This window comes from Myxocyprinus asiaticus, chromosome 26, assembly GCF_019703515.2.
Source record: "Myxocyprinus asiaticus isolate MX2 ecotype Aquarium Trade chromosome 26, UBuf_Myxa_2, whole genome shotgun sequence".
NCBI lineage: Eukaryota > Metazoa > Chordata > Actinopteri > Cypriniformes > Catostomidae > Myxocyprinus > Myxocyprinus asiaticus.
Window position 1 is genome coordinate 31,766,578 of NC_059369.1, and position 13,272 is coordinate 31,779,849.

Here is a 13,272-nt window from a genome sequence, read left to right on the forward strand (position 1 = left end):
TTTTCTTTGTATTTAATTTTAAAGAATGAAGTACCCAAATTGACATATGTGCACCTTTATTTAACAGTTGAAAAAATGCTATAACAAAAATATTTACAGTATACAGTTCATGCATACTTATTATTTCATGCATAACATACATTTCTATCTTATGTATTAAACCAATTATTTCTGCACAAACATTAAAACAAACATTAAAACACACAGCTATATTAAAATCACAGAATATGATGTTAAACATTTAGTTTGGTTTGTGTGTGTGTGTGTGTGTGTGTGTGTGTGTGTGTGTTGTGTGTGTGAGCGGGTTTGGGTGGTTAATGAGGATATTTTTTTTTAGGTTACAAACTGGTAATTACAAGGGTATTATGCTATAAATGTGATTTATGAGGACATTTCTAGTGTCCTCATAATTCAAATCACTTAAAAAACATACTAAATGTTTTTTTGAAAATGTAAAAATTCATAAAGGTTTTTTGTGAGGGTTAGGTTTAGGGGTAGGGTTAGGGGATAGAATCTGTAGTTCGTACAGTATAAAAATCATTATGTCTATGGAGAGTCCTCATAAGGATAGCCCCACCAATGTGTGTGTGTGTGTATGTGTGTGTGTGTGTGTGTGTGTGTGTGTGTGTGTGTGAACATCTTCAGTGATTGTTTTGTGTGTCTCAGAGTGCTATGACGTCATAAACTGGCAGAGAAATGGAAGAGGTGCCATACAGATTCACAGAGTCATCTAATTCTGCTAAGATACTAAAAGGGAATGACTGAAAAAATTTAAATGAAATTTTATTTCAAAGGGCTTTTGAAGGTACTTTACCCATTAATTGTTTTTTGGTATTTTGCTCTGGCCTAAAAATAATAATGAAACACTTAGGAGCAAAAATACAGAAAATCAAGCCAAAACTTGAGGCTAAAATTGCAAATATCTCCACAGCTACAGTAAACTTTCCTGGAGAACTGACATAAGCAGGCACAAAAGTGATCCATACAGCACAGAATATGAGCATACTGAATGTGATGAATTTTGCCTCATTGAAGTTATCTGGCAGCTTTCGGGCTAGAAAAGCTAAAACAAAGCAAAGGAAAGCTAGGAGTCCTATATAACCCAGTACAGACCAAAAACCAACTGCAGAGCCCAAACTGCATTCTAGTATAATCTTTTCTTTGTAGTGTTTAATATTGTTGTAAGGAAATGGAGGGGATATTGTTAACCAAAGTACACAGATGAGGACCTGCACAAGAGTGAAACCAAAAACACTGAGTCTCTGTTGAGGAGGTCCAAACCATTTCATGACATTACTACCTGGGAGTGTAGCCTTGAAGGCCATTAACACCACAATTGTTTTCCCCAGAATACAGGAGATACAGAGGACAAAAGTAATCCCAAACGCTGTGTGACGCAACATACAGGACCACTCAGTAGGTCGACCAATGAAAGTGAGAGAACAGAGAAAACACAGAGTCAGTGAGAAGAGCAGCAGGAAGCTCAGTTCTGAGTTGTTGGCTCTAACTATGGGAGAGGTCCTGTTTTTGTAGAACACTAAAGCCATGCTCAAAGTCACTAAAGAGCCAGCAATAGAGAAAGCAGCCAGGATGATTCCGAGGATCTCATCCCAGGACAGAAACTCCACTGGTTTAGGAAGGCACTTATCATTATCTTTATTGGGCCAGTACTCAGGTGGGCATCTGTGACAATCTAAAGAATCTGAAACATGAAGAATCTGTGCTTATTTCACCAGTAATACATAGAATTTTTATTTTTATTTTTATTTATTTAATTTTTTTTTTTATATCTGCATTCTTCCACTGTTGTGGATGGAACACTGTACTAAAATAATCAGTGGCAGTCTTTCCTGTGCCACAGAATCTATAGCGTCTAGAATCTATTGCTTGATTTGAAAGTAGTGAGACAGCAAGAACGGGTGAAGCAAAGTAATGAAAAAAAATAATTACAAAAATAAATATACACATCTTTCTATCGTATGGTCTGATTTACCCAAAAGGCCTATAAGTGTCTTTCAAGAATGATAAGGACTCCACTGGTTGCACTGTATATTGGTTTTTGCAAGCAACCAGAATAGTCTTCATAATGAAGGACAAGTTCTTTTTTATGAATCAGTCAAAACTACTCGCAGACAAACTCAACGGTCTAAAATGGCTCACTCACTTACTGAATTAGTTGGTTACTTGATAAACATTTAAAAATATTTTAGTAAAAATAGTATTTGTTTAAAATACTGTATATATATATATATATATATGTGTGTGTGTAGTGAATGGTATAATATATTAGTTACGATCAATATGGTTTTTCCTCAAAAGTACTTTCATTTATGGAATCTTTAAATGGAACTGAAACCAGAATTGTTAAAATGCTTATGATTCCCATCCTTAATGATGTGATACATAAGAATCCTGGGTGATTTATTCAGAAACATATTTCCAAATAAATTACCTGTCTCATTGCTGATTTCTCCTTCTGCACAGTTGATGCAGTCATAACAGCAGACAGGTTTTCCTTTTTGCACAGCCTTCCTAGTGCCTGGGTCACAGCTCACACTGCACACAGATGTGGGAACCTGGAGGTGACAGATATTCACAATCACATAGTATTGTTACCTCAAGGATCTACAGTATTTCTACTTAATCTAATCTATTAAAAGTGTTTTCGTTGCTGTAACTCAATCTGACAGGCTGATTTAGTTAATATAGATGCTACCACACGAAGCACATTTTTTAGGTTACAGTACCTAATGAAACAGTTTTTACAGTGTACCTTTTCACTGCCATCATTCCAAATGATCGCACTGCTCAGACTGAATTCTTGGCCTTTTGGCTGGGATGCATCATAGTGACCCACAGTCACAAAATGTATTGAACCACCTTTCTGAGGCTGCCAGTTCACAAGTTCATAGGTGGCCACAGGATCCCCATTGGCATCAAATGAAACAGAATAATTATTTCTAGTGAAGTTCACTTGCTTAAGCTGATCGAAAACCTGAATGATGGATATAAGAAATTAAGTTATGTTAGACATCTTTATGATTTTTAGTGTTACTGAAATATTATTTGTAAAAAACAATAAAAAAATAAAATAAAAATAAAAAAAAAAATAAACAAAAATAAACTGTGCTGAAATACTGCCTGTGCTTGTTTGTATAAAAGTGAACAGTTCACAGAAACTAAAAGAATGTTCCAAATATATTCAAATATTTTAAATCTCTTTTGTAGCCTAATACATATTTATGGGCTTATATATTTAATTATTCCATGATGAAAACACTTACCTGTTGGGGCTCAATTTTAATGTTTTTGTCACAGTGCTTGTCGGTACAGAGAGTGCCATGTATGGCATGCGCTATAGCATATGTGGCTTTGTAGACCATGTTAGTGATTCGTAACTGGGACGTGTCAGTATACGGGTTCTGTAATGCACGCAGGTTCTCTGTGCCATCACATGCTGGCAGAACAGATGGAGAACCTGTCTGTCGTTTAAAACTACAACTAAATGCGCTCTCCCAAAATTCCGTCAACAGGGGAGATTTCAGCACCTGTCCTGGAGAGAGGTCAAGTAGAAAATTACGCAAACCTGGGATAACAGAGCGCTGAACGGCGAAGCCCACAGCACCAATACACATATTAAACCGCTGCAATTCTGAGTCTGTCACCCACGCCTCACTGCCAATCCACTGTAGCCGGGGAGGAGGCTGCTGGCTCAGCTCTTCCAAGAGAAGTCTCATGTCACCCGGGGCCAGAAAAGCAACTACTACTCGAGCCGTTGACCTGCGAATGACATCTGAGACTCTCTTGAGTTTACTGCGAGGCTGGGTCCTGTAGTAGGCCTCCGAATACTCCACACAGATTCCCTCCTCTTCCGCAGCTTTCAGGAATGATGCCATGCCATTGTTCCCGTAGTCTGAATCACTGCGAACAGCCCCGATCCACGTCCATCCGAAGTACTTGACCAACCGTGCCAAAGCGGCCGCTTGATGGTGGTCGCTGGGGATGGTCCTGAAGAAAGTGGGATACTGCCGTTTATCACTGAGACACGCACATGTTGCGTAATGACTCACCTATTATGTACCAGAAAGTGGAGGAAAAAAGTTAGTAACCCACCACAAAACATCTATAGATTTCATTACGCGGATCACACATTTTAAGGATCCGTTCACTCAAAACGCCTTCTTGCCTTTCTCCTGCACAATTAACAATTGTTATTTATTTATAATAAATATTTAGACTGGTCATATAGACACGTCAGTGTAGAAGGACTTATCTGGCCGTTATACGTCATGGCGCATCTTGTTTTAAAACGCAGTGTAAGTAAAAAATAAAAAAATAAATACAACAACAACAACAACAACAACAAAAAAAAAAAAAAAAAAAAAAAAAAAAAAAGATGCAAATTAATTAACATTTATAATAATAATAATAATAATAATAATAATAATAATAATAATAACTTTCCAATCCGTTGCGCCGCGTCTACCGCGTCCTGTGTTAATGGACTCTCACTCTGACACAAGGGCTCTTAAACTCTCACTCTGACACAAGGGCTCTTAAACTTTTCCCTCACTGCTTTTGTGACTGTGTTTACAACAAACAAAAACGGATAGCTAAACAATAATGAATATTGAAATAGGCTATATTATTACTGATAATAAATAAATAAATAAATAAATAAATAAACTTGCATGAAATTGACAAGTTGGGCAGGCACCTGTGGAATTCCAAAAGGACTGAGGAGTCTTGAAATGCTTATAGAAGGCGTGGAACCAGATTCTGCGACTACTGCGGTAACAGCAGTAGAATTTGCACAGGAACCAGTGTCATTAAATATGAGGTCTAGCCCGTTGGCAAGCTGAAACGCTACTTTTATTGCCATGGCCACAGAGGCACAAGAGTCATATATACTGTAGCCTAAAGTGATGCCCGGTAAGAGATCTGAGCTGTTGTTGATCTCTTGGGTGGCGAACTCCAAGGCACGAGCAAAGCGCAGCTCTCTGAAGTCCATGCTGTTGAGGTACAGACATTGAAAAACTAAATTATAACATTATTGGAACATTATTTAAAAAGCAAAAACAAAACAAAAAAAAAAAAACACACCAGTTAAGATTTTACATATCTTTTTAGCTCTGATTAGTTCATTTATGCAGAACAAGAAAAAGGGAATAAACATCTGTCAATGCTGCTCTTTTATGGATTGTATTCAATCCTCTATTAAACGCTAACCTGCCACCGCACTCTAGTGGCTGTGGCCGTCTAATGTAGGTGTTCTTCTCTGTCCTCAGATAGTAATGAATTGAGAAAACCCCTCCAATAACAAAGTCTCCGTCCTTGAAGAGGGTAGGAGGTTGAGGGTCTCCTTGCAGGATGCAGGTGACTGGATCAATTCCACACACGCTGGCAATGCAGAGAACTGTCACTACCAATAAAAGATTTACATGCATTTCTCCTGCTAAACCAGGAAGCACTCCAAATGTCAGGCAAGCAAGGTCTTGTTTAAATACCCATCACAGTCACTACTGTTGTCAATGTTGTAACTCTGCAACTGGAAAACTAAGAGGGTGTGACTAACATATCATATCTGTCAATCATAAGAACAGTATGTGCCTCAAGTGTACAGTTTTATAAAGTTTCAAAACACCAAAACCAGGTCCTGCCTTCTTTAAGCTCACCCCACCCCCTGCCTACCCCAAGAGAAATGTCAGGATGAAAGCATATTTACTTAATATTTTCTTTAACCTCCCCTTCCTGCTTATTTAGCAAGAGATTTGTTTTATCCCATTCAGACATTAATTATATTCCAGGGACACAAAAAATAAAAAGCAATCTACTTTTCAAGTACACAAAAATCCAAAGCATCTCAAGAAAACTTAAAATAAATGAAAAATTAATTCAAATTAATTTTAGATTCAAGTTGCTTTTAAGGAGCCAAGCAAATAAAAAATATTAATAAATATTACGTATTTATAGACTAATATTTGGAATTCACATATTAATTTTGAATGTCACTGTTGCAAGCTAATAAAGCTAATAAATATATCTATAAATAAATTAAATAAAAGTATTGCAGCGAGCAGGTAATATGAGACCAAGAATGGCTTACATTCAAAGGTCATCAAAAGTATGATTTTGTAATTATGAACATACAGTATTTCATGTTTACACATTTTGACCTAATGAAAGTAAATAGTCATATAACAGATGTGACATAATGACCTCCTCCCCTGAAGTGACGCCCTGCCCTTTGGATCAGCCGCCCTTGGCTCCCGACGGGAGTGAACAGGAGAGAGGAGGGGCACAGTGACTTTTCCCCATTTGGCAGTGCATGATGGGGCGAACCTGAAGTCAACAAAGAGCCTCATCACCGCTGCCTTTAAAAACCGGGGACTGGAGCACACATCACGGCCACCGAGCCAGGATGCCGGGCCACCATTCCCCTCACAAGCCAGACCAGGAGGGGGAGCGTGTTACGATTATACCTTGACCTGACATTTCACAACTTACCCACTAACCTTCACATGGTCCTTCCCAGCTATATATATAAATATATATATATAGTCACGGCTCCGGTGAGTTTGCCAGTTTATTATGTTGTTTTGTTTTTCTCTCTCCCTCATGTCTTGAAGGCGGAGCCAGCATGCATGATCAGTGTTTCCATGGGAACATTGATCGTTCCTGGGAAGGCGCTGATCATGTCACTGATTAACGTGCTAGCTACACCTGTTTCACTCTGATTGCACTCCCTACTTAATCCTTGTATGCCCTCACTGTCTTCGCTAGATTATTATTTGTGCTCTCAAGTGGCTAACCTTGCTCTCTTTGTCTAGTTGGTGCTGTCTCGTGTATCTGTTGGTTGCCTGTCTCTGCCCATGTGTTGGGAAGTGTGGTTTCCTTCCAGTTTGCTGTACACCTTTCCTCACTGCCCACGAATCGCCAGTGGAGGATTCCTCATCTCTGCCCGCATGTCGGGAATACGATGTTCTCCTTTTCAGTGAGGGTTCAGGTGTCTGGTGCTGCCACCTTTGCGGTTCTTGTTAAATGCACCATGCCATGAATTGGTGCTCTGGCCACCAAGATCTCTGTCCAGGGAATTGGAAGGTCTATGTGCAGCCTGGTGTCTGTGAAGTGACACCCTTGGCTAAATTTGTCAGGAATTTGCTTCACGCATTCCCTGCTGTTCCATGCTGGGAACGAGAACATGTTTACAGTGTGTTTACTGTTTGTGTTGCTGTGTGCTCCATGCCAGACTTCTGACATATTCCAGTGAAGTTTTCAAACCCCATTGCGGTTGCATGAGGCACAAAACTTTACTCAAAAATAGCGTATTTCCAGCTTTTACCAAAAAAAAAAATGGTTGAACTGAGCGTTCAGACCCTGTTGGTCACAGACGAGCAACTGTGCCCTCTGGCTTGCTACACAGATTCCCAGTAGGAAATTCCCTTGAGGATCTGCTCTCGGAAGCTCAAGGCACTATCTGGCATCCCCAACCCTAACTTTATGTTTGGCCCCTGAACGGAGCTAGTTTGACACACTTGGGTTGCCACAGCCAGTGCTCGACACCATACTACAGGCCAGGGCAGTATGGGTTCCCCGTGTGAGCCACTAGAGGAATTAAGCTTATATTTGAGGAGCCAATCAGCTCGCACCTCTCTCTCTTTGCATAGCATTTAAGTAGCTCAGTCTTGTGATAGTAGTTCACCGCAGTGCGCTTAAAGAGCCTCGTCTAAAACCCACCTCCATCCCCAGTTCCCACCTGTCTAGATCTGCTACATGAGATTTAATGTATGCCTAATTGGGCAGCAGCAGCATGTCTTTCATGCTTGATGCAGCATGTCTTTTGCAGCATTTTGTGCTGCAGCAGCAGCATGCTAACTAACTCACATGCTAACTCAGTATGTTTATTTACTAACAGTAGCAAGTCTCCGTACTTGTTCTGCAGCAGTAGTGTTGCAGATTTAGTCCGCCAAGACCAGTATCTTATCTACATGCCTTACATGCATCAACATGCCAAACCTTTCCGAGGGTTGTCATGGCTGAAATGATGCTGTAGCTGAGTTGTGAACTTGCCATCTGAATTGAATGTGATGAGACATCAAGACCGGGAGCAGCAAAGTAATTAACAAAACCAAATATACAAAAATAAATAGACAAAATATTTTTTATTGTATTGTCTAATTAATCAAAAAGAACTGGCTTATAAGTGTCATTCATTCATGAAAAGGACTTTACTGGTTGGACTGTATATTTGTTGTTGCACACAACCAGTAATCTATTCATCAATGAAGGACCGATTCTTTTTAATGGATCAGTCAAAATCACTGAATCAGTTGGTTACCTAATCAACATCTGACTTGCTCACAGAAAGTTAAACTTTTCGGTCATATTGGACTTGAAATTAACTAAATTGTCCTAAATGTTTGTGTGACATAAATCATGTAATTACTGACTTGTTGTTCATATGACAACTTGTGGTTAAAGATAGACACAAGGAAAAGTGTTTTGTTTTTGGTTTAAAATGATCAGAAAAAAGTATTTTTTTATTTAGTATTTTCATTAAGAATATACAAAATGTAGTCAGTGGTGTAACATAGTAGCTGATTAGGATCAATTATATGGTGCTTCCTCAAAAGTAATATCTTTATCTTTAACACTGATCAGCCACAACATTAAAACTACCTGCCTGATATTGTGTAGGCCCCCCTCGTGCTGCCAAAATTGCGCCAACCCGCATCTCAGGATAGCATTCGCAAGAACTGCCGCTCACTGGATGTTTTTTGTTTTTGGCACCAGTAAATTCTAAGGACTGTTGTGTGTGAAAATCCCAGGAGATCAGTAGTTACAGAAATACTAAAACCAGTTAGCGCATGCGTGTTCAAATAATCATGACATCACCAAAATCCACTCCGGCACATGTGTGTTACAACATCCAGTACATATTGGATCTAATCCAGTATATCATCACGCTACAGGCTGCAGTGAGGACCTCTTGTATGGGATCAAAATCCCGTCAAAAGTATTGCGGTCACGGATCCAAAAATAATAAGCATGAATCAAAATAATAAGCGTGAATAAAAAAATAATAAGCGCAGATAAAAAAATAATAAGCGCAAAAATAAATAAAAAGCGCAGATCAAAATAATTAGCACAGATCAAAAAATAACAAGCATGAAACAAAAATATATAAACACATTTAAAATATGCTGGTTGATAGATACGCTTCTTGTGTCTGTTTTGAGTATTTTCTGCCAGCTCTAGGAAACAATGTGTTGCCGAGTAGGCCATTATCATAGTCCGTTAGCACATGTTTTGAGTCAGCTAAATTTAGTTAGCAGAGTCTTTAGTTTAGGCATTATATAAGACTTCCTTGTTTGTAGGTTATTGGCTGCATATCTAAAAAAAAAAAAAAAAAAAGGCTGGGTTGATGTGGATGTTTGATGCACGTTTTTACTAGCTGTACCAATGTCATGAGTTCAGAACCCAACTTGATCCGCTTTTCCATGTTGCTGAATGTGCCGTTATGTACTGATCCTACATTGGCATTGTTAGCATGGCTATATGTAGTTTCTTTTCCATGATACTGCAGCAAAATCAGAAACAAGTGACCAAGCGTCCCCATGTCAATAAATAATGTAATAAAATGGGCTTGACGTTGGACGTTCTTTATTCACAAATTGTCGCAAATTTAGGGACCGTCTCTAAAGATACAGGCAACATTGGAGCATACATATCCAAAACATTTACAAACATTTCCATAACATAGAGTATACAACTTTAGTAACATTTGAAGCAAATGACTTACAGGTCTACAATCAACTCCAAAATGTGCATGTAGGTGTCAGCAATAATGCACACCTTTTAGATTTTTGATATAATAATAAAAAATAAAAAAGTCCAATTATATGTAACATTTCTATACTCATCAGTATTGTAATAGGCCTTGGTGTCGGGATCTGGATTTTATTTCATGAAAAAGCGGATCAAGTTGGGTTCTGAATTCGCGACTACATTGGTACAGCTAGTAAAAACATGCATCAAACATCCACACCAACCCAGCCTTGTTTTATTTTTTTAGATATGCAGCCAATAACCTACAAACAAGGAAGTCTTAAATAATGCCTAAACTAAAAACTCTGCAAACTAAATTCAGCTGACTCGATACATGTTAACGGACTATGATAATGGCCTACTCGTACAACACATTGTTTCCTAGAGCTGGCAGAAAATACTCAAAACAGACACAAGCAGCTTATCTATCAATCACAAAAAATATAATATTGAGCAGCAGCCGTCAGAGTTGCACTGGAGTGACATCACCTCCTCTCTTCGAATGACTGGCTAGAGGAAGAGCTGTCGATCAAGAACTAGTGGACCAATAGGGATGCAAAATGCTCCCTGATTTACATGAAACTCTACTCACAAGTTTTGGAAAACCAAGCATAGAACTTGGAAACAAAAGCAAAGAAAAATACAGCGTAAGCGTAAAAAAAAAAAAAAAAAGAAAAAAAGAAAATATGAGCAAAATTGTCAGAGAGCACAAAAAACAGTAATATAACCAAGGAAAACATGATTTTGTTTGCAATTCTGATGACTTTAATTTATTTTTTTGCAGCATATTTTAAATGTGTTTATATATTTTTGATTCATGCTTGTTATTTTTTTATCTGCGCTAATTATTTTGATCTGCCCTTATTATTTTGATCTGCACTTTTATTTATTTTTCCACTTATAATCTTTTTTTTTTAATCTGTGCTTATTATTTTTGGATTCACGCTTATTATATTTGGATCTGTGACCAATACTTTTGATGGGATTTTGATCCTATACTCTTGGAGCTTGGCTGTCCTCTGACCAGTGGAGCTTGGCTGTCCTCTATTGGACATTTCTGGTACTGTGTCTGAGCACTTTGCCACTCGATCTAAAATTTGGAACAGAAATAATTTTTTATTTTCTAGTATTTTTACATTTCAGTTGATATTTTTATTATATTTTAATTATATAAAAAATAAAAACTTTGTGCAGTACATTTTCATTACAATAAACTTAGACGTCTTTAGCTTTTTATTTCACTTTAAAAACTGCTTTCACTTGCACAATAAATTGCAATGGCAACAGTATTTAAGATATCAAATATCCCTTCACAGTTTTACATCAGCAATGTCTTGACATTATTCAAAATAATTTTTATTAATATAAACACATGATAAAATTGCTTTACTTCCTGATGCCAGTTGGTGGCGCTATAGCCGTGACCCATAATAGCCACATAAATGTGATCAGCCCCCATTACCAAACATACAGCTGAATTTTCATCAAAATCATACAATGCACACAGACGATATAAGGAACTCCCTGTTTCACATTTGTGCCCTTAATTTATTGCATTGCCATGGCAACACCATTCAATATATCAAAAATCTGTTCACAATTTAGCATCTTCAATGTCTTGGCATAATATTGCCTAAGTTTGATGCCAGTCACATGAATCCCCTAGGAGGAATATTCAAAAGTTCAGGGCCTGCAATTAAAAAAAATGTACATTCAATCCAAAATGGCAAACTTCCTGTTGGGTGGAGCTAATTACTGTAATTTTGAAAGTTGTACAACCTGATGAGAAAAATATGTGTTGCAAGTTTGGTGACCGTAGATGAAACTGACCCCACCACTTTTGTCAAAAGGTGGCACTACAGAGCTCCCCAGCCACACCCACTTTTGTCCAGGCCTAATGGCTGACAACTCTGATGTGTGTGCAAAATACTTTGAAATTTCAAGCATGCCAAATACCTAAAAAAACCTGTGAATATACATAAAAAGGAATAATGACATTTAATGTGTTGCCATGGCAACAGTATTTAAGATATTAAGAATCCCTTCAGAATTTTAAATCTGCAATTTAAGTCTTGACATTATTATAATTTTTTTAAGCAATTCAGGTAAACATAAGAGGGATATTTTTAAGTCTGTTAAAAGTGCCACACTTCCTTCCACCAGTTGGTGGCTCTACGAACGTGACCCACAATAGCCACATCAATGTGATCAGCCCGCAAGGCCAAATATACAGCTCAATTTGGATGTAAATCACACAGTGCACGCAGAAGATATGAGACACTTCCTTTTTCCCATTTTTTGACATAACTTTATCGCTTCGCCATGGCAACACAGGCGCTCTTCCAGGCTCGAGTGGAGGACCGTCAGGTGCTACGGAGCTTGGTACACCAGGAGGGGTCTTCTGTCATGACTCCGGACCCACCTACGGCTGTCCCGCACGTCACACTAATGAAGATGGGACCTCAAGATGACCCAGAGGCGCTCCTTGAGTTCTTTGATCGGATGGCGGGAGCAAGGAACTGGCCCAGCACTCAATGGGTGGCCCGCCTCAGGCCACTGTTGTCTGAGGAAGCCCAACTCATGGCTTACCATCGACCTGTGTCCAATCTCCTGGTGTACAATGATCTGAAGAAAGCCATACAAAGTTTGGTGACGGTAGCTCAAAAGGGATGTGCTACAGAGCCCCCTGAACATGCCCATCTTCTAGGTGGTGCTACAGAGCACGCCCCCCCTGCAACTTTGCCAAGCCCTAATGGCCAATGACTCTGATGTGTGTGCAAACTTTCATGAGTTTTCACATGTGTTAAGTACCCCAAAAGTACTGAAAACCTTGTAAAGAAGAAGAATAAAGAAAAATCCATAGATGAACAATAGGGTCTCCGCACTTTCAGTGCTTGGGCCCTAATACTACTACTACTACCACTACTACTACTACTAGTACTACTACTAAGAATAATAGGGCCTTCACAATTTGAGTGCTTGGGCCCTTATAATCCTTAAAAGAACAATAGGGTCTTCACACTTTCAGTGCTTGGGCCCTAAAAATAATATTAATAATCCTTAGAAGAACTATAGGGCCTCCGCAATTTCAGTGCTTGGGCCCTAATAATCCTTAGAAGAACAGTCGACCTCCGCACATTCAGTGCTTTGGCCCTAAATAGTAATAATAATCCTTAGAAGAAAAATAGGGCCTCCGCACTTTCAGTGCTTGGGCCCTAATAATAATCCTTAGAAGAACAATAGGGCCTCCTCACTTTCAGTGCTTGGGCCCTGTTGTGATGTGGGTGTGGCCGAGTGACGTCTGTGGAGAGCGAGGCCGGGAGAAGAAGAGCGGTAAGGATTGACACCTGTGGGAAATCACCTCTAACAGCTGTTGCAGTGAGAGCTAGAAGGGGTTAAAAGGGCAGTCTAGACCACCAGAGGTGAGAGAGAGAGACCGACCTG

At 38.8% G+C, this 13,272-nt stretch overlaps 1 protein-coding gene across 1 annotated transcript; it reads right to left on the bottom strand.

Moving 5' to 3' along the window:
* Positions 1 to 180: 180 nt before the first annotated feature.
* On the bottom strand, positions 181 to 5,499 carry LOC127416642 (extracellular calcium-sensing receptor-like). The gene is made up of 6 exons (XM_051656084.1): positions 5,230 to 5,499; positions 4,718 to 5,012; positions 3,285 to 4,070; positions 2,774 to 2,995; positions 2,453 to 2,576; positions 181 to 1,702 (listed from the first exon to the last, which is right to left on the bottom strand). Exons 1-6 carry the CDS (start codon positions 5,445 to 5,447, stop codon positions 789 to 791), a joined length of 2,559 nt encoding a protein of 852 aa, XP_051512044.1. The 5' UTR covers positions 5,448 to 5,499; the 3' UTR covers positions 181 to 788.
* Between the last annotated feature and the right edge of the window lie 7,773 nt (positions 5,500 to 13,272).